This window comes from Ochotona curzoniae, unplaced genomic scaffold, assembly GCF_017591425.1.
Source record: "Ochotona curzoniae isolate NIBS_2020 unplaced genomic scaffold, NIBS_Ocur_1.0 contig_43, whole genome shotgun sequence".
NCBI lineage: Eukaryota > Metazoa > Chordata > Mammalia > Lagomorpha > Ochotonidae > Ochotona > Ochotona curzoniae.
Window position 1 is genome coordinate 19,259,054 of NW_024466218.1, and position 21,379 is coordinate 19,280,432.

The 21,379-nt window shown below is 43.2% G+C and overlaps 1 protein-coding gene across 4 annotated transcripts in view; it reads right to left on the reverse strand.

Moving 5' to 3' along the window:
- PIAS2 (protein inhibitor of activated STAT 2) overlaps positions 1–18,638 on the reverse strand; it is a 64,548-nt gene extending 45,910 nt beyond the window's left edge. For 3 of the 4 annotated variants that reach the window (XM_040984977.1, XM_040984974.1, XM_040984975.1), the window contains exons 1-2: positions 18,459–18,537; positions 5,122–5,596 (exon numbers count right to left, since the gene is read on the reverse strand). In XM_040984977.1, the coding sequence (XP_040840911.1) occupies positions 5,122–5,596; positions 18,459–18,482 (499 nt within the window). In that variant the 5' untranslated portion in view covers positions 18,483–18,537. Of the gene's footprint in view, positions 1–5,121; positions 5,597–18,458 lie in introns of all 4 variants that reach the window. The other variant, XM_040984976.1, reaches the window with a different exon arrangement.
- Between the last annotated feature and the right edge of the window lie 2,741 nt (positions 18,639–21,379).

The following is a 21,379-nucleotide window of genomic DNA, read 5'->3' on the forward strand; positions in this document are numbered from 1 at the left end:
GACCACTCATGAGGCACATTTCTGAGGAACCCTACGTGATAGTAGGGCTACTAAGGCATAGCACTAACCTGAATAATCCAAATCTTTATCAAAATACAAGTAAAGAATAATACTTGCAACAAGTGCTGACAAATAAGTAAATGAGCTATAAAACAACACACTCGCATAACCTAAAACCATGACAGAGAAAAGCAAAAACAAATTATGGACACAGAACTTTTTTCAGAAAGTTAAATGAGAAAGAAAAAACATAAGTTAACTAAGTAATAAACACTTGCTATTACAAATCTTTAAAACTTTACATTTTCAATTTTATCTAAAAATTGCAGATTTATTTTTAATAGCACCCAATATCTAAGAAGTAAAACCAATAAGATACTCTAGTTCACTTTGTTTGAAGAGTTTGAATTGGAACACTTATTTAAAGAATTAACTTGGAATGTAATACCAAGAATTTAAAATGTTTTTACTCTTTGGTCCAGTAACTTAAATACTAAAAAAAGGCAAAGCAAAACAACACATGAACAAAGATTGCATTTTAACTTCAGAACCAATGTAATAAGATAAAATATCTTATTTTAGGGCCCAACACGATAGTTCAGTAGCTAAAATCCTTGCCTTTCATGCTCTGGGATTCCATATGGGTGCCGGTTCATGTCCCGACTGCTCCACTTCCCATCCATTTCCTTGCTTGTGGCCTGAGAAAGCAGTGGAGAATGACCAAAAGTCTTGAGACCCTGCATCCATGTGGGAGACCTGGGAGAAGCTCCTAGCTCCTGGCTTCAAATCGAATCAGCTCTGGCTACTTGGAGAGTAAAACTAGTGGATGGAAGATCTGTTTTTCCTCTCTGTAAAATCTGCCTTTCTAATAATATCAATAAAAACTACATATATATATATATATGTATATATATATATACACATATACGTGTGTGTATATATATAGATAGCTTATTCTATAAAGAAGCAGAGAACCTTCTATGTGCCAAGGCCATTTAGATGTTTATAACACGGATTGCTGGCCATTCCAAATTATCTACTTAAAAAGAGCCTTCTATAGATGTACTTAAGTTTCAGTCCCATTTGTGGCTGCCTTTGACAAAACTACACCAAAGAATTCTGCAAGCCTTACACCTGCCTGCAGGTGTCTACCCTGCTCTATATGCTGGGTTTGGTTAGCTAAAATTAAACTGATTAAAACAATGAGAAGGGAGAAAAAGAAACTATACTAGCCTGCCCCGAATCAGGCCACACAACCCCCACCTAGCCCCACTAACATGCCCCTCACAATTTCTTTCTGATTTATCCAAGGTGTAGTTCAATACGATCCTGAGAGGAAAAAAGCACTCGAGTTTCCAAGTGACTCAGAACAAGAGTTTTCACAGACAAAAATAAGAAAACATTTCTAGAACATTACCTTCTAAATGATTAACCTCATCAATAAATCCATGTTGGTCGCATGTAATAACTTTCAGCACTGTGATGAAAGTTACCAAGTTTTCTAAAAAACTGATATTTTAGGGGACCTGGGAAACTAGAAAATGTGGGTTAGGGGCCAGCATTGCAGTGCAGCATGGCAAGTCGCCACCTGTGATGCTGGCATCCCACAGAAACACTAGCTGGGAGTCCCAGCTGCTCCACTTCCAATCTAGTCTCTGCTACAATACCTGGCAAGTAAAATGGCCCAACTGCATGTGCTCCACCACCCTCTTGGGAGACCAGGACAATTTCAGTCTCCTGGCTTCAGCTTGGCCCAGCTCTGGCTGTTGCAGCCACGCAGGATGTGAACTTCTCTCTCCACCCCCACAACCTTCCTTATCCTCTTCTGTAACTATGCCATTCAAATAAAAAAATACTTTCCTAAGTGTGTGGAAAATTTCCTGTGCCATTCTGGAAAAGATTAACTATGGAAGAGTTCTTTCTTACTAAAGCAGTTCAAACGACATTCTAAGCAGAAACTGGGTCTCGGGGCCCGGCACAGTGGCGCAAGTGGTTGGGGTCCTCGCCTTGCACGCCCGGGATCCCATATGGGCGCCGGTTCTATCCCGGCAGCCCCACTTCCCTTCCAGCTCCCTGCCTGTGGCCTGGGAAAGCAGTCGAGGACGGCCCAAAGCTTTGGGACCCTGCACCCGCGTGGGAGACCCGAAAGAGTCTCCTGGCTTCGGATCGGCATAGCATCGACCGTTGCGCTCACTTGGGGAGTGAATCATCGGACAGATGGAAGATCTTCTTCTGTCTTTCCTCTCTGTATATCCGCCTTTCCAATAACAAAAATAATAAAAATAAATCTTTAAAAAAAGAAAAAAAGAAACTGGGTCTCTTTGAAAAATATAAAAAATATATAGGTAAATAATACTAAGTTCCTTTTTATTCACAAAGAAACCATCTAAGTCCCATGTGATGAGAATGCTCACTGAAGTTGCAGCCTGAGGAACTGGGGAGGAAAACGAAATAAAAGGCAAACAAACTCCAGAAGCAGAGCTATCTTTGCTTACCAATGCCACGCTATAGTACACAGTAAGCTGTGAGGATTACATAGCAAACTAGTACTTGAATTCAGGAAAGCAGCAGGATATAAGGTTAACATGAAAATTCAGCAGCATTCTTATATATAACACCAATCAGTATAAAAAGATTATGAAAATAATTCCATCTATAATAGCATAAAGATACTTTGAGGAACCACCACCATGGGCATAGCAAATTAGGCTACCACCTACAATGCCAGCAACCCTTCTGGGCACCAGTTTGTGTCCTAGCTGCTCCACTTCCAATCCAGTTCCTTGCCTATGGCTTGGGAAAGTAATAGAGGATGGCCCAAGTTCTTGGGTCCCTGCTGCCCATGTAGACGATCAGGAAGAAGCTCCAGGCTACTGGCTTCAGAGTGCCTCAGCTGTGGACATGCAGCCATTTGGGAAGTGATTCAGTCAAACAAAAATCTTAAAAATAAAAAATACATTGGGAGCTGGTGTGGTGGGAAACAGGTTAATTCTCCATTTGCCGGTGCCAACATCCCATATGGGCATTAGTTTGTATACTGGTTGCTCCACTTTCCATTCAGCTCCCTATTACTGACGAGGGAAAGTAGCAGAACGGGTCCTTGCCTCCCACATGGGTGAACCAGATGAACCTCCAGACTTCTGGCTCTGATCTGGCCTATCTGTTGGTCACTGCAGACATCAGGGAAATGAAAATTTCTCCAACTCTCTCTCTCTCTGTAACTCAAGCAGCTCAAGTGACCTTAACAGACCAGAGAATTTATTTTTTTAAAGAGAAATCAGTTTACCTGTTTTTTTTAAAAAAAAAAAAAGAATTAAATCTAGATCACCTTGCTCATGGCGTGGTGGCAGGCAGGCAGCTGCGGCAGCGGGCCCGCCCCAGGACAGTGCCTTGTCCAGGCGCCCCAGCGCGCGGCCTGCGGCGGGGGGCATCCTTGTGCCTTAGACCTGCCCACCTGGGCTGACCGGGGACCCCCGAGACCCCCCCCCACCCGCAGGCATCCCCACCCCTCAATCAAGTGACGTGATTGGCTGCGGTCTCCCGTGACCAAATACTCTTGCTCCGTTTATATGCAAGAGATAGTTTTTAAGTAACTTTTTATAGCGTGATACAGTGGTATGCGTGTGTCCGAACTTGTATTCTCTACTCTGTGTATTTTATTCTTTGTAACTCGGCCCCCAGGCAGGCCCGCTGCCACGGCCTGCGCTGCCTTAACCCTCCCGCGCCGCGAAGCGAACTCCCTTTTCAGGGCTTTGCATGTACTCTTCCCTTTGCAAATTTTGGACCAAAGTTTTGTTTCTGTTTTTATGTCTGCCTCTGGTGGTGGGACTAACTCTTGAGTCTTATGGCCCTCCCTCCCCCCCGCCCGAGCGGGCAGGCAGAGGGGTCTCCCTGGAGTTCGCTAGGGTATAAATATTTATAGTATTTTATACCTGTCGTGAGGCGGCAGCGCGGTTTCTATGGCGGCAAATGTATATTTTGGTTACGGCCTCAGCACATCGCGGAAAAAAAGAACTCTCGGTTAGGCGAACAGCCCCGCACCGTTGGTTGTTTTTGTTTTTTTAAGTTATGTTATTGGCCTGGCATGGTAGCCTACTGGCTAAAGTCCTTGCTTTACATGCACATGCCGGGATCCCATATGGGTGCTGGTTCATGTCCCGATTACTCCACTTCCCATCAGCTCCCTGCTTGTGGCCTGGGAAAGCAGTGGAGGCTGGCCCAGAGCCTTGGGACCCTACACCTGTGTAGGAGACCCAGAAGAAGCTCCTGGCTCCTGGCTTAAGGTGGTTCAGCTACAGCCATTGCAGCCCCTTGGAGAATGAACCAGCAGATGGAAGGTCTTTCTTTCTGTACCTACTTCTCTCTGTAAATCTGCTTTTCCAATAAAAATAAATAAGTTTTTTTTAAAAAAAGTTACATTATTTATGAAAAGCCAAAAAACAGCAGTCACTTAAGTGTATGCTGATAAGATGGAAAATGTAATCTATACACAGCAGAAATATGGGACTAATTTTTAGAAGAAACAGTTAAAATAATTAAGGTTGATACCTTTAGTTTTAGCTTGCCACTTTACCAGTGGCAAGTGGTAGAATGGGGAAAAGACTACTACTTTTCTTTACAATTTTATAAAGGTACTGCATTATTCAGCCTTGTAAGGGAAGGAAATTCTGACATGAACTACAACACAAAAGAACCCTGAGGAGTCATGGTTAGTGAAATAGATGAGTATGGAATGGTGGAGGATAAGAGCTGAGAGCAGGAAGAAACACAGTTATCACTTAATTGGTACACAGCTTTAGTGTCACAAGAAAAAGATTCTGGGGAGTTGTTGGTAGCAACAGATACAATACATGAATGTATTCACTAAGAAAAAAGTATAACTTAAAAATGATCAAGACAGCAGATTTAACAGGTATTTTACCACAACAACAAATTTAGAAGATAACATTCAAATGATATGAAATAACAGCCACAGTCAAGACTGTCAGTGGTTTATGTGCACATTTAAATATTTCATATTAATAATTCATTTTTTAAAATACTGACAACAAATCATATATTGATGTCTTCTTGTTTTATTTATTCACTTTCCCAGTAGAAACTGATTTTCCCAACACTTACCTAAACTTGTGGGCTTGATAAGAACATCAAGGACATCATAAAAGGGCAGGTTTTTTAACTGCACATCAGGATGGACAGGAGGAATTGGGGGAGATGGCTGCTGCATCTCAAATGCAGGCTTCGTATCTGGCATCAAGACAGAACCAACTGGAGAGGACGGTGCGTGAGAAGCAACTGAAGTAGAAGGCAAAGCGTGGATTCCGGCCACAGCCAAGTCAGGTTCCACAGGTGAGGAGCTACCATCCAAACTGAAAACTGAGGATTTGATGGTGGATAAGTCAGTAAGTCCTTCTAAAGTCCGTGGATATCGGCGGCGATACAATTCTCGGATTTTAATCTGAACAGCAGGGCTGCAGCCACTCTTCAACAAATGCAGTGCCCTCATCAGGAGGTCATGCTTGCGTCCACTTTTATTCCTTCCAGCAAAGCCCAGTAACACTTGTAGTTCAGAAACCCTAAAACTAGAAACCATGTTCTAAAAGGAAGAAAAAAAAGCCAACAGTTACCCACAAATATAAAAATGTTAGTATATAAATGCTAAGCCATGATCTATCCTGCTTGCACTAGTAGCTGGCAATTTCACATACCACGTAGAACTGTTATTACTGATAAAGTCACCATTGCCCACAAAATTAGCTCAAGTTACGTTAAGTGCATTTTGTTGTACTCTTGATTTTGGTAACCTACATACTAACAGTTTTTATTGACCACTGCGTTATCTGATTATGTTTAAATGTAAACCCAAAACTGTTTAATGACCATAAGATCTATAAAACTGATGAAAATGTTCTTTCAACCAAAGCCTTCCTATATACAAGTTACAGACTATCAGTGACTAATCAAACAAACAAACAAAAACCAGATTTTTACAAGGTGTTAAGTGTAACCTGTGTTGCCAAATAACAATTTTACAGAATCAGGACAGAACTGTGAGCCAAAATTAAGTGACTTCTCTACCCAACAAAAACACAACTGAACAGGAAACACAGTAAGAAAACAAAGATGCTTTAAACAATAAAGCTAAACATCGCCAACATCTATTTCAGAATGCAAACAGCTAAAACAATTGCATTCACAAGGAAATGAGTAGCCCTAAATCTTACAAAGGGTTAAGATACCTTCCTTCCACTCTTGATTTGTTCTTGGGTGTAAGTTCATACACAGGGCCTTTGTGGAGCAGGGGCCTTCTGTGGCTTCACTCTTTTCTATGAACCCAAGGGCAGGTGAGAAGGGGGAAGGGAAAGGGCCTAGGCTAGTGTGGTATGCCCCTGGGCACTGCCTGGGGTCTCACATATGCACTTGTGCCACAGGCAAGTGGAACGGTAAGGTCCCAGACCTGCATGCATGTCAGAGGACCACATCTTGGAACCTATCCATGATGTTGGGTCTCTAGTAGGTAAACAGAGCTCCAGGCTAACATGCCACCACACCAAAAGACTGGGTTTGCAAAGATTGGCCTGGGGAACCCATATGTTCCAAAGCACAGGGACTGTGAATTGCTCAGAGAAGGGGTTATGGAGATGTGAGGGAGAGAGGACCACTGAGCAAGTATGTCGCAGGCGAGGAATGAATTCTGGAGGATATCCACCAACAAGGCCACTGTATTTACAGGCTAATGAAGAGGGGCTGAGCCTCAGCAATTCAAAGAGAGGAAGTTAGAGGACCCTTCTGGGTCAGACTGATGCACCTGCCCACATAGGACACCTGAGCTGGGCTAGTTAACATGGCTCACCAATGATCACCATGCACCAGTGCACACTAAAACTAGAGCTGGGACCTACCTCACAGGGCTAGATAACAGTACCCTCCAGTGAGTGTCAGAACACGGCACAGGTAACACAAGGCTGGGCCATGACACTGATCAGCATGCAACGAACAAAGGTCTGGTGGGCAGATTCTGTGGGGCTATGTGGGCCCAGCCCCTGTGGAACTGCAATTTTCACTGGTTGGCTTAAGAGCTGGGGGTAGTAACCGGCTGAGCTAGCCATGACCATGGAAACTTCCGACACTTATGGGTACTGGGGTTGGGAACAGGCCAGGCTGTTTCAGGCTGCAGCACCTACAGGCACAACCAAGAACAGGGTATGGGGCAGGCCAGACCATGTCATCCATCAGCTCATACAAAGGCCAGGATTCAGGAGGCAGACTATGCCAGGTAAAGGCCAGCACCTTCTGGCACATGTGAGATCTGGGTCTGGGAGTGGGTCTGGTTGGGGAACTTGGTAAACTCCCCTGGTGGGACACTGCTCTCACTGGTGAACATGTGACTCAGGCCTGGGTGTTGGTCAGGACAGGTAAGACAGCTCCATCCATCAGCAAGTATGTAGTTTAGTTCGGGGGGGGGGGGGGGCGGGCAGACCAGGCAGAACGCAGGTCATGCCAGGCTAAGCTAAAACACATACTGGTTTGCATAAGCCAGGGATGAGAGCATACTGGGCAGGGCTAGGCTGCAGCATCCACTGGCAAAGGCCATGACCAGAGATGGGCTATGCCAAGCTGGGACAGAGCAGCCACTGAAATGCAAGATCTGTGGCTGGAAACAAGCCTGACTGGGGAAAGCTAAGGGCTCGCACTAATGGGCCATGATTCCCCACCAGTGAGTGTGAGCTGGAATGGGGGCAACGATCAGTATAGGACATGACTGCAGTATCCTTTGGTGGCACTGGTATGTAAACCTGGTCTTAGGTGTGCCACACTGGGCTAAACTCTGGCACCTGTTGGTGCTTGTGAGAACCGGCGAGGGTGTAGGACAGGTTGGCCTAGGTCTTGGAACCCACTGAAATGCACAAGAACTGAGTCTGGGCTTGGACCAGGTGTGGCTGGGCTTTAGTACCCAACCCTAAGAACCAGAATGGGTGTGGGCTGGTTGGGCAAGGTCACTATTCCTGTCACGACAGGAGGTAGACTAAGCAGTAATCACACTGGATAGTGCTGTTCTACATCATACCATAAATTACAATGTCATGGTCATCACTGTTTCCTCCATAAGCAAAATGAAGACGTCATTATATCATCCATATACACTAGGGACAAAAAAAGACAGGAAACTAGAAATACTGTGGCCTAGGTCATGACACACTAATTACATCTCACTCATGGTTTCATACATGAAAAAGTATTAACTTTTTAAGTGTTTCCTGGGCAAAGAATGAGATCTATTTCTCAAGAACTCTCAATATTTTCATAAGTGTAAGATACCAACAAAGGCACTCACATAGACACAAGATCTCTCTCTAAAAGACCAGATTCTCTTAAAACTCGTTACGTTTGCTTCACTCCTTGCATTTTCAGACATCCTTACTTTAAGAGAAACCTTTCTGCTATTTTTAAAATATTTATTTATTTTTATTAGAAAGTCAGATTTATAGAGGGAAGGAGAGACAAAGTACCTTGGATACTGGGGCAGTTGGGAGGCTGGGTATGACCTCTTATCTTCCTCCTTTCCCCCAGATACAGGAAGATGTAAAAAAATTGGAAACAATGAGCACACCCACTTTCCCCTAACCTTCAATCCTTCCCACCCTGATCAACTATATAAACATCATCAAAAATAAATTACAAAATTTAACCAAAACATAGTTCAATGAAGGCAAGAAAACAAAGACCAGAACAGCACAAAACAAATGAAAAGCTGAAAATGAATGTAAATTTATTTAAAATTCCTTAAAACAAAACAAACTCTCCACCAGAGAATAAGATTAGGCTATGTCATTACACAGCAGATGTCAGAGATAATACTAGGGTGCTTCAAACAGTTTGTGGGGGCCGGAACATTGGTTCAACCAGCTGATCCTCCACCTCCAAGCACTGTATCCCATATGGGTGCTGGTTTGTGTTCTGGCTGCTCCACTCTCCATCCAGCTCCTTGCACACTGCCTGGGAAAGCAGCAGCAGATGTCTTTGAGATCTTCTGCAACTGTGCAGAAGACCCAGAAGAAACTGCCGGCTCTTGGCTTCAGATTGGCTCAGCTCTGGCCGTTGCAGCTATTTCAGAAGCGAATCAGCAGATGGAAGATGTCTCTTTTATCTCTGTAAATCTGCCTTTCTAATAAAAATAAATCTTATTAAAAAGTTTGTTGAAAAGCAGAAATAAAAGGTAAGTTTATTTTCAGGCAAAAATATCTTGAAATCTACACATATGAGGGGTTCTCAAAGTTTATGAAAAACCTAACAGCATGGATTTCAAAAAATATACATTGCACCAAAACAAATTAATCCTTTAATTTTATTTTCCCACAATTTTTAAAATAAGATTCAGTTTTTTTATTGGAAAGATTTACAGAAAGAAGAGACAGAAAGTTCTTCATCTGTTGGTTCACTCCTCAGTCTCAACAGTGCAGCTGAGCTGACCCGAAGACAGGAACTTCCTCCAGGCCTTCCATGTGGGTGTAGTGTCTTAGGACTTGAGCCAACCTCTGCTGCTTTCCCAGGCCATCAGCAGCGAGGCAAATGGGAAATGGAACAGCTAGCACTTGAATCAGCACTCATATGGGACGCAAGTGCCAAACACAGAAGCTTAACCTTCTATGCCTTGACACCAGTCCCTTTTTCCACGTCTAAGTACACGCAATGTAGCAATACTAAGAAAACGCCACAAATATAAATTTGAAGCTTAGATGATCAATTCCTTAAACTGTCAAAACTGAATCAATATGAAACAGTTAATGCAAACAACATTCTATCTACTAAGAACTGTAATTCCCAATTATGTAACTCCAAGACAGATTCTTGGACACAGATAATTTCACTGGAGAACTCTACCAAACATTTAAACACCAATTCTGTTTATACACCAATTCTGTATAATTTCAAGAGAATACTTACGAATTTATCTTATGAACCCAGTATTACTGTGACACCAAAACAAAACAAAGCTAAAACAAAATAAAACTACAATAACCCTCATGAATATAAACAGTAACATTTCTAACAAAATTATAAGTATAACGCAGTTATGTATAAAAGAACTGCATATTATCACCAAATGGGTTTAGTTCAAAGAATGAAGAATGGTTCAATGTTTAAAAATCAATGAAGCGGGTCCAGCGCTGTGGCCTAGCAGTCAAAGTCCTCGCCATGAGCATTCTATATGGGCGGCGGTTCTAATCCCGGCAGCCCCACTTCCCATCAAGCTCCTTGCTTGTGGCCTGGGAAAGCAGTCAAGGACAGCCCAAAGCCTTGGGACCCTGCACCAGGATAGAAGACTCAGAAGAAGCTGCTGGCGCCTGGCTTCAGATCGGATTAGCTCAGCTCCAGCTGCTGCACTCACTTGGGGAGCAGAAGATCATCCTCTCTGTTTCCCTTCTCTATATATCTGACTTTTTAGTAAAAATAAATAAAATCTTTAAAAACTAGGTAAAATCAATTAATCAAAAGAAAAAATCTAGATACTTTAATATCTAACAGTATTTAACACAAGTAAAAAAAAGCATTCCTAGATACAAAAACTCAAACAAAGTAAAAGCTTCAAGCCATAAGGAAAACATAATAAATGTAAAGTTTAATTTTTCCCATCACACCCTCCCAATTTTTAAATACTTTTAAAAATTCATAGAAATACAAATAGTAAAACTAGTAATATATGAACATTCTTTCCCACTCATCTCAGTTGTCTTAAGAAAGAATAAAGATGTGAGATCTGAACAACAAAAACAAGTCCAATTACCAGTCTTACACAAAACTTTACACCAACAAAGGGAAAATAAAAATTTGCAGAAAGAACACACAAAAACTGTCAGTGACAATCAGAAAGTCTTATCAAATGTCAAAGAACCAGTCACATCCATACCACACCACTTATCAAATCGCAAGCAAAAAATGGTAACTGAATTAATGAGAACTCTAAAAAATTTGAAAGAAAAATACGGAAAAATATTCACAAGTGAATAAAACAAAAATATCACATAGAAAACACATATGATACAGAGAAAACAATCACTATTTTTTAAATGATACAATGGATTTTGATAAACTACAAAAGTGTTAATTATAAAAAGAAATCAGTGCATGAATTTCAAAATCTTTCTGCAAGATAAATTTATTTTTCAATTCCATTTTAACACTAACTTGAAATTCTCTTTGCCTAACAAAATGCTGAAAGCCAATGATAACCATCCAATGAAAAAAAAGCAAAAACTTGGGCCCAGCACAGTGGCCTAGTGGTTAAAGTCCTCACTTTGAACATGATGGGATCTCATTTGGGCTCCGGCTCTAATCCCAGCGGCCCAACTTCTCATCCAGCTCCTTGCTTGTGGCCTGGGAGAGCAGTCGAGGATGGCCTAAAGCTTTGGGATCCTGCACCCACATGGGAGACCTGGAAGAGGCTCCTGGCTCCTGGCTTTGGATTGGCTCAGCTCCAGCAGTTGTGGTCACTTGGGGAGTGAACCATCAGACTGAAGATCTTCCTCTGTCTCTCCTCCTCTCTGTATATCTGCCTTTCTAATAAAAATAACTGAATATTTTAAAAAAAGAAATGAAAAGTAGAAATTAATGAATCAAAGATACATCTAAAACCATATAAGCAAAATATGCTTCTCTGAAATACCTCAAAAAATGGCAACCTTTAGGCTGGCACAATAGCCTAATGCTTAAATTCTTGCCTTGCATGGCCTGGATCCCATACGGGGGCCGGTTTGTGTCCTTTCTGCTCCAATTTCCTTCCATTCAGCTCCCTGCTTATGTCTCAGGAGGGCAGTGCAGGATAGCCCAAAGCCTTTGAACCCTGCTCCCACCTGGGAGGCCCAGAAGAAGCTCCTGGTCCCTGGCTTCAGATGGGCTCCACTCCAGCCATCACAGCTACTTTGGGAATGAATCAACGAATGCAAAATCTTTAAGTAGATCCACTTTTCCAATAAAAACAAATAAATCTTCAAAAAAAAACTGGCAACTTTTAGCTTCAAAAGGCATTAACAATAGTTAACTAAGAGATCAGCAATTTATTGCTGTAAATCCAAGAAAGTGGATGGAATGAACTTTCTACAATAGTACAACTACCAAAGCAGGTTTGAAAAAAAATAAAATACAGAGTTCTGTGCCCAAGCAACTGAACACAGAATTACTCCTTGATATAAATAAACTAAAACCCAGGTAATTCTAATCTTAAATCTTCCAGAAAAACCAAGTGTATTCTTTAAAAATGCCAATATTATTCATTAATAACAAACATCCTTCCTTTAGTATCTTCAAACTGAATCCTATTTAATAAAAAAAAGGATCAACAGATCAGGGCTGAATCTATTCTTGTAACACAAAGTTAGTTTAAGCATTAAGTGAATCAATAATTCACCAATTAACAGATTAAAGAAGAAAATGTAATGGTCTCAAAAGATGAATATGATTTTGATGACATTCTATGCCTATTCATGATTTATTTTAATAGTAAGCTAGCAGAGGAACATCCTCCACCTGAAAGCTCATCTACAATACACCTACAGCAAGCATCACACATACACTTAAAACTCTGAAACTCTGAAAACATTCCCTCTAAAATCAGATTCAAGATTCGGATGCCTCAGAATCAAGATTAGGGTGCAGCTTCCAGTCAACACTGTACTGGAGATCCTAGCCAGCAAAATAAGACAAGAAAAAGAAAGAGAAAAAAGCATAAGATTTGGAAAGGAAGAAACAAAGAGAAGCCATTATTCAGAAAGGATTGTCTGCAAAGAAAAAAATCCAAATGAAACCTACATATAACTTATCATATTTAGGAGTACAGCAAGATGATTATACATATCAATTTTTACTTCTATATCCTAGCAAACTGGAAAATACAATTACAGAAAAGCAATATTTGTGATTTGCTCCGAAAATAAGGTACCCAGGAATAAATGGAACAAAATAACTTTAACATTTTAATTGAAAATTATAAAACTTTATTGAAAGACTTAGGTTATAAGAAAAATGGAGCTTAATAATGTTTATGTTGAAGAACACTTATTAACTAAACATAATTCTCTCCAAACTAAATTCAATATATTTCCTATCACAATCCCAACACAGTGTGTGTGTAGCTTTGTAACTTGAAAAGATTTTATAAAATCATATGGATGAGCAAACATCCAAGAAGCCTCCTGAAATCATTTCAAAACAAGAAGAGTCAACATTACTAACATTGCTTCCAAGCTCCTTGGTGACTGACTAGAGCAACTCTGCTGGTGAGAATTCAACTCAATACAAACACACACACGGGACACACTACAAAGTCAACAGGTAACTGAGTCACCAATAGTTTAGCAAGAAAGGAAGCTTATACAGTTCAGTCTCTTGATGTCTTTTGCCCTGGAAATACCTACCAAACGGAAAAGGACAACAGAGAGGCTCAGATATTAATTAAAATTTTAGACTCACAGGGCTGGGGAAGCAAGATATTTGTAGCAGAAACAGGAAAAGTTGGTATGCCATACAAATTAGTATGAAAAACAGGGACAGTATAATGTAAAAATGAGCAAAATACATTCAATTAGCCAATAAGCATTTTAAAGGAACTTAAATTGTGATACACTAGGAGAATGGAGACTAAAACTGCTACATGTCACGGTCCTCACTAGCCCTCACTGTGAGCTGATTAAGCCACTCAATCCTGCAATGTCAGCATCCCAGTCTGTGTCCCAGTTGCTCCATTCCACTTCGGGATCAGCCGGGTTGAGCTAGGCAGCAGCTAGGCACATCAGGGTGTACAATAGCTGTGTGGGATGTGGCATGGACCAATCAGTCTGCTGCACACACCACATGCAGAAAACAGACACTGAGGGCAGGCCTGGGAAAGCCGGTGCTATATCAGCCCAAAGCCAGGAACTCCACATGGGTTTCCCACAAATTTAAGCACCTAGGCCATCATCTACTTGTTCCCTGGTATATTAGCAGAAAATTGGATTGAACGTATGGGGCAGCTGCAACTTTTACTAGGCACTCTCTAATACGGGACTCAAGCATTTCAAGTATAGCTTAATCCAGGTACTGCTTAGTATGCTGTGCCAGGCCACAATAGCATCATTCCCCTTGGGCTTTGACTGACTAACCACTGTCCTAGCAGCCAAAAGCAAGGCTACATCGACACAAACACACATGCTCACACAACATGTACAGAAGCATACTTATGTTTATATAAAAGGAACTTGGAGAAGTTCCTGGAAAAGTAGACTTAGAAGATAAGTACTGGGCCTAGCACAATGACTCAATGGCTAAATTCTCACCTTGCCAGCACCAAGATCCCATATGCATGCTAGTTCATATTCTGGCTGTTCCACTTCCCATCCAGCTCTCTGCTTGTGGCCTAGGAAAGCACAGGATGCCCCAAAACCTTGGGATCCTGCACCTGTGTGAGAGACATGGAGAAGCTCCAAGCTCCAGGCACCCAGCTTTAGGGCTCAGGTCCCACTGTAGCAAACATTTGGGGAGTGAACTAGCAGATGGAAGATCTTTCTCTCTGTCTCTCCTCTCCATAAATCTAATTTACCTTTCCAATAAAAAAATGAAGAAAAAAGAAAAGTACTCTGGTACAGAAAAAATTCTGAAATCGATAGTTTAGTAGTATACATTTTTTTCAGGCTTTCTGAACTCTATCTACACAGTCTAGGTAATAGCAGGTTATAGTATCTATATATAAAATATTATATTTGATGTTTATAAAAGGATGAAATCAATAGATTTCTTAGAACTCTTCCTAAGCCACACATGAACATAATTCTATACCTAAATTTTTATTCAAGAGCAAAAATCATTTTCAAATATTTAATAACTTCAGAAAGATTATCACCCTTTTAGACACTATTACTCAAGACTACATCAACAAAATTTAAAAGGCATCTAGAAAAATAAATAAGATTCAATTAACATCAGAACCAGCCTAGCAGTGAGTGTAACAATTTGCCCTGGATGACAGCTGGGTATAGGTCTAGAAAGTAAGCTTCCAAAATTAGAAACGGAAACCAGGATTCCAGAAAGCCAAGAAAAGCTGCATGGTAACAAGACCAGCACACGCTGTAAGGAGCTCACCTCAATGAGCTCTTCTCACTTGAGCAGGGGTGTGTTATCTTTCTCCTTCTAAGCACTACAGCTTAAAACAGTAGTAAAAGGATCTCCATAACCCACACTAACCGGTTTTGCAGAGATTAACACAGCCACAAGCATATTTAAAAAGATGCTGATACAACTCAATTTTCAAATTTTTTCCTGTAAAAGTACAGAAAAATTATGAGTTCTACACAATTAACTATCACCAAAAAAATCATCAGTAGCAAAGCTAGAAACAAGACTTTTAACTAAAGTAATAAAAATGGAAAACAACTTATTTCTAACAAACTCAATATATATTGCTTAGAGTTAATACATAGGAAAAACTGACTTTCAGGACTGACAAAAATGAAAAAACAAAATAGCTAAAACCAGTTATAATGGAAGTGAAACTTATGGGAAAGAAACTATTTTATTAATTTTCCCATATAATCTGTGTAAGTATTGTTTTCATTTAAAAAGAACAACAGAGGGGCCCAGTGCAGTGGCCTAACAGTTAAGGTCCTCGTGCTAAACGCGCCAGTTCTGGACCCAGTGGCCCAGCTTGCTCACTGCTTGTGGAAGGCATCTGAGGACGGTCCAAGGGTTTGGGACCCTGCACCCACGTGAGAGACCTGGGGGGAAGTTTCTGGCTCCTGGCTTTGGATCTGCACAGCTCCAGCCATTGTGGTCACTTGGACAGGTGAATCATCGGACAAAGGATCTTTCTTTCTGTCTCTCGTAATCTCTGTATGTCTGACATTGCAATAAAAATAAATAAATGTTAAAAAGAAGAAACAAAAGAGAACAATAGAGGGCCCGAGGCAGTAGCCTAGTGGCTGAAGTCCTCACCTTCAAGAGACACCAAAGGGAAGTCCACATGATGAGTCAGGAAGCAAAGTTAGGCAGAACCTGGATCAGGGAACTCGGTATATAAAACCAATCTTTTTTAAGAACCACTTGCCAGGGACCTTGTCCACAACATAACATAAAGACCTGCTAGGGTCCAGTATAGTGGCCTAGTGGCTAAAGTCCTCACCTTGAATGTACCTGGATCCCATATGGGTGCCAGTTCTAATTCTGGCAAGCCCCGCTTCCCATCCAGCTCCCTGCTTGTGGCCCGGGAAAGCAGTTGAGAACACCCAAAGCCTTGGGACCCTGCACCCGCATGGGAGACCCAGAAGAAGCTCCTGGCTTCAGATCAGCTCAGTTCTAGCTGTTAAGGTCACTTGGGGAATGAAATCAACGGACAGAAGATCTTCCTCTCTGTCTCTCCTCCTCTCTGTATATCTGACTTCGCAATAAAAATAAATACATTTTACAAAAAAATCTCAAGCATCAACTTCTCTGTTCACCATCTATCTGATTCATATGTTTAAATAAATAAAAACCTGCTACTGGGTCCACATCCTACACTCCACAAGTCAATCAACTCTCCACCTTCAACTCATCAGCAATCAACTAATCTATTAAACATTAATGTCAAGACTTTGGGAACTAAATCTATGTTTGAGTTGGGGAGTTAAGAACCGCTCAATCCCTAACGCTCTCAGTGCCTCAGTTTCTTCAAAGAATTATGAACATAAGAACTATGCTTGCAGTGCTCAAACAGAACCAGGCATGCAATAAACACTTGAAAATAATGAACATACAGCAGCAATATCCCCATTGTTTGCAATGGGGGAGCAGGTTACAGTCCAATTAAAACATCGGGTGACCGGGCCTGCTCAGTAAGGCAAGCCCGCAAGCATCTGCTCAACCTGTATTCTCCCCTCCTGCAAACTCCCCAATCAGCAGGTGGAGAGTCTGTGTCAAGTGACTTACAAACATTTCATGAAAATGATTCATACAGCAAAACGGAAAGGAGGCAGAAAGAAGAAAAAGGACTTTCTCTGGTTTCCATTAGTTTACAGTTTGGTCCCCCTTGAACCTGAGCACAGGCTGCCCATCTGCCCAGCGCACAGCGCTATTTCCGTTCCCACCACACAGGGAGCTCCTCCTGACAACATTCAGAAAAGCCAAAAATTCATCATTCGCTAGAAAGCCTGCAAGAGAACTTTATATACACCTTTCAGCACGCCAAAAACTAAGACAAAAAACATAACTTCTCAATCCCTCGTAAACCCAAAGCAAGAATCTACAGCTGTGCCTGGCCTGGGTGGTTCAAAACTCCACAGGTGTAAATAGCTCTACAGCTTGGGCCCAACTACTGGGGGTGAGGGGGGCCTTCAGACTCCAGCGCCGACAGACACCCTTTCCTTTCCCAACAAGGTTCTCTGTATAAACCAGTACAGAGCATAATATGCATGTGAAATACCTTCCTCTTTATCAGGAAATTTAAAAACTCATTTTAATATAGGAGAGTAAACGGCAGGCAACGTGCAACCTGTGGCAAGCTCCTTTCACACCTGCCCAACATCCTTCCTTACCCTACCCCAAACTCAGGCTTTCCCCTAATCCTTGCTCCTTCTCACGCAAGCAAGAAACCCTGCAACATTTTTCTACGCCATGCAAACTGCTTGCAGTTAATTCCCCGTCCCTCACTTCTACCTTGAAATACATTTTACGAGAGAGAGAGAAGTCAGGATTTCTCCTATAAAATCCTAAATACCCTATTTCCGTCGGAGATCCAGACAATAAAACCGGCTCTTTCATCACACTTAGTTTTTTTTCCCATAAAGATTAAAAGGTTATCAGTCCGGGCGTTCTTTCCTCTTACACTCCCACTTCAAACCTCTTCCACTCCACAACATTATCAACAATCATTTTAAAAAAAAAAAGTTATGAGCTTGTTTAACGACTAAGACGACCAAAACAAAAAAATGTATTTCCCTGCAAGAGCAGACAAGACTGCTCAGACAAACCTCCTGCCCACTCGGCCTCTGCAGATCTCTCAAGCACGGCACTTAGCAGCACGGTTTAAGCCCGGCGATCGAAGTTCCCAAAGGCCCACGCGGGGAAGCGGCGGAGGCAGGAAGGGGCCTCCTCTCCGGACGGACCTGACCATCCGCGGAGGACACGCAAAATCCCAAACGCAACTTGGCGACTCAGAAAAACAGGCGCCCGGCAAGTGAGCAGCACGCAGACTTGGCGAGCGCCACGCACAACAGGGCCCACCCCCCGCCCGGCCACAAGCCGCTCGCCACACCTCAGCCCTCGGGCGTCCCCGCCAGCTCCGACCCCACGTGTCCCCGCGCGGCCCGGGCCGGCCCCGCGTCCTCCTCGGCCCCGCTCCCCTCACGCTGGCCCGGCCAACCGGCCCCGGCCGAACCAGAAAGCGGCGGCGGCCGGGCGACGCGGCGGCTTCCCCGCCCCCCTCGCAACCCCTCCCCCGCGTCCCCGCTTACCCTCAACTCCTCGAAATCCGCCATTTTATATCACCCGCGGGCTCCGCCGCTATCGCCGCCGCCGCCGCACCCCCTCCCGCTACCGCCAACGACGCCGCCACCACGGCCGCCACCGCCGCCTCCAGCACCATCCTGCACTGGGCGCCGCCGAAGACGCCGCGGCCGCCGCCACCACGGCCGCCGCCGCCGCCGCCGCCGCCGCTGCTGCCGCCGGGCCGCTCACGTGACCGGCGCGGGAGCCCCGCCCCCCGGCGCGCCGCGGCCCCGCCCCTCGCGGCGCCCCCTGCCCACAGCGCGCGACCGCCTTCCGCCAGCCGGCTCCCGCGCCAGACGCTTCCCCGCACGCTTCCGGCGTGCTCCTCGGGCGCCGGGTCGCCTCTGGCCCGCTCCTCGCCGAGTCCGTGCCCACTGCCCGAAGCACCGTGGGCCAGAGCGGCGTCCTCGGCGGACCTAGAGGAGGGTCCGGCCTGAAGGGGGTGGCAGGGACTTGTGTCGGGGAACCTTCAGGAAGATTCTCTCGGCGCCCTTCGCAAGGTGGCTACTGACGGAGGTGCAGCTGCAAGTAGACCACCCCTCAGGGTAGTTGTGGCCGAACAGTGGAAATATGGGTTTTGGTAAGCTGTTGTTTGGATTCTGTGATTCAAATTGAGTGAGTCCTCTCATTTGGTAGTAGCCTCCAAGTACCGACTTTTGAAGGGCGCCTGAATGTCACGGACTGCAGATTTGCAAAAGTTGGGGGTGAGGGCTGGGGAAGAAATGAAACAGGAGCACTCAGAAAGGCCTTAATAAAAAGTGGAGGGGTCAGGGAAATGTGATAACGAGCGAAGAAGGCGATGCCAGGGCAGAGTAGTTGGGAGGCGGCTCCCTGGCACCATGGGGTGCTGATAAAGGATGCCAGAAGATGCTGAGTCAAGCTGGGCCGAGAAGAGCTGCATGAAAGGATTTCTAACACGAGTGATGCCGTCTGTGCCCGCCGCGCACCGAGGCCTCTTGTCTTCCAGGCCTTCCAGCAAGGGCCCCCTCCGCCTTCCACCAAGTTTTCAGACAGCTACGGGTTGGCCTTGAGACCCAGATTAAAACTTCTTTCCAACTCTTAATTTCTCTTAACTCTTGTTCTTCCTGTGCATCAGTTTGGCTCTTTGCAAAAAATCTGTTCACCTAAATCCCCCAGTTTGAATTCGGCTGCTCGTTAAATTAAACCTAGGCCTTTGCCTCCTTACTTTGAAGTCTGTCCTTAGTGGTATGTGTTTGTGTTAAAGCTAGGTCTTAAGGCGCATGCTGTAAGGCCAAAACCTGAGCTGTAATCAAGTCGGATGCCGCTGTACAAGCTTGGGCTTGCTGTGCAGGAATGCTGGCTGATCTCATTGTAACTCAGTTAGTGTGCCCACCAAAGAAACTGCCTGAAAATCCTTAAGAAAAGCTGATTAAGACTACTACGTTGCAATTTTGTCTTCTGATATCTGTTATGAACTACTCACAAGACCATGAACTTTTCCTTTGTGTGTCTGTGCCAATTATGTAGGTGTTTGTGTGATTTTTTATATGATGATAAAACTATTTTTTTTTTTATCTAAACCCCTTAGACTGTATTGACTGGTAAGTGTCTGACAAGTAATTACTGAGTAAAGGACTGAACACTGAATGAGCAGTGTCTACTAGATTTTAATTCTTTGTGATTTTAACTTGGCTTATTCCTGTCTTTAGTCGATTGTCCTTAGGCTTTCATTATCGTTGTGTAACAGACATTAAATTAATGCCGCCAGGCAAGGAGCTTTAGAGGAACAGAAAGAGGCTCTGCTGCCCAGGAACTTAACATGAGAGGGACCAACATCAATAAAACTGTTGAAAGAAGCAGGAGGCTTCTTGAGGTGTTCAATGTAGTACAGCACAGGTGGGTTGGGGAGCTTTGACTTCAGAGTCCTAGGTGCTATTCCAAATGGCCTAAGCCAAACAACTATTATATTCCTCCCAGCTGGTGATGAGATCAAAACTGGACAAGTGCATCCAAGTAGCACTGGCCATTTGCAGAATGGCAAAACCGAGATTGGCTTTGTCGTTTACCCTACCTCAGTTTTCCTGAGCCAGTACCTTTCCTGTACTGTTTAGATGATTTGGGTTCAATTTTTTTTATCATTTGTACTCAAAAGAATTGTAACTCAGGGTACTAATGTGTCTCCCCAGAGCAGAAGTTCTTATTTTCTGAACTGTCCGGCGAGCGGTAGTGGGTGGAAAGGATGCCTCAGTCTTCACCCTAGTGAGCTCTTCCACCCAAATCTGTGCATTGTAGCCATCAAAAAGATCCCTGCATTGATCTGGATGCGGCTTTCACGTGGCATAGGGAGGGAGGGATGGTAGTCTCAGAATTCATGGTAGGTCACATACAGAAGAAACTCCTCCAACGGGCATAAACAAAAAACTTCTCCTCTTTATATTCCAATGATAAAAGGTATTAACACTGAATTGAGCCAGGTAATTATCTGGTTAGTCCTCCCTCTTAACACGGTTCCAATTAGAAGGCTCATTATAAGTATTGTGATTAAAAGTGTCCTAAGATTATACTACATGAAGTCAAAAGTCTCAGGAGTGGCTTTTCAATTTATTAGCTGTGTAACTTGAGTAAAGTTTCAACCTAATTTTCTTACTCTGAAGCAAATGATTACACCTGATCTCAGGGTGTGAGGATTAAAAGGAAATGAGATATCAAGTGTACTTTCTCAATTTACAGAGTGAAGGAAGATAAAAGTCTTTGTCCCTAAAGGACTGATAAACACACACTAAGAAAAATAATACTAATAAGCCTTGCATTAAGAAGCAAATGATCTATGTGATATATTCTAGTTATTTTAGAAAAGAATATTCAAGGGCCCGGCAGTGTGGCCTAGCAGCTAAAGTCCTCACCTTGAATGCGCCAGGATCCCATA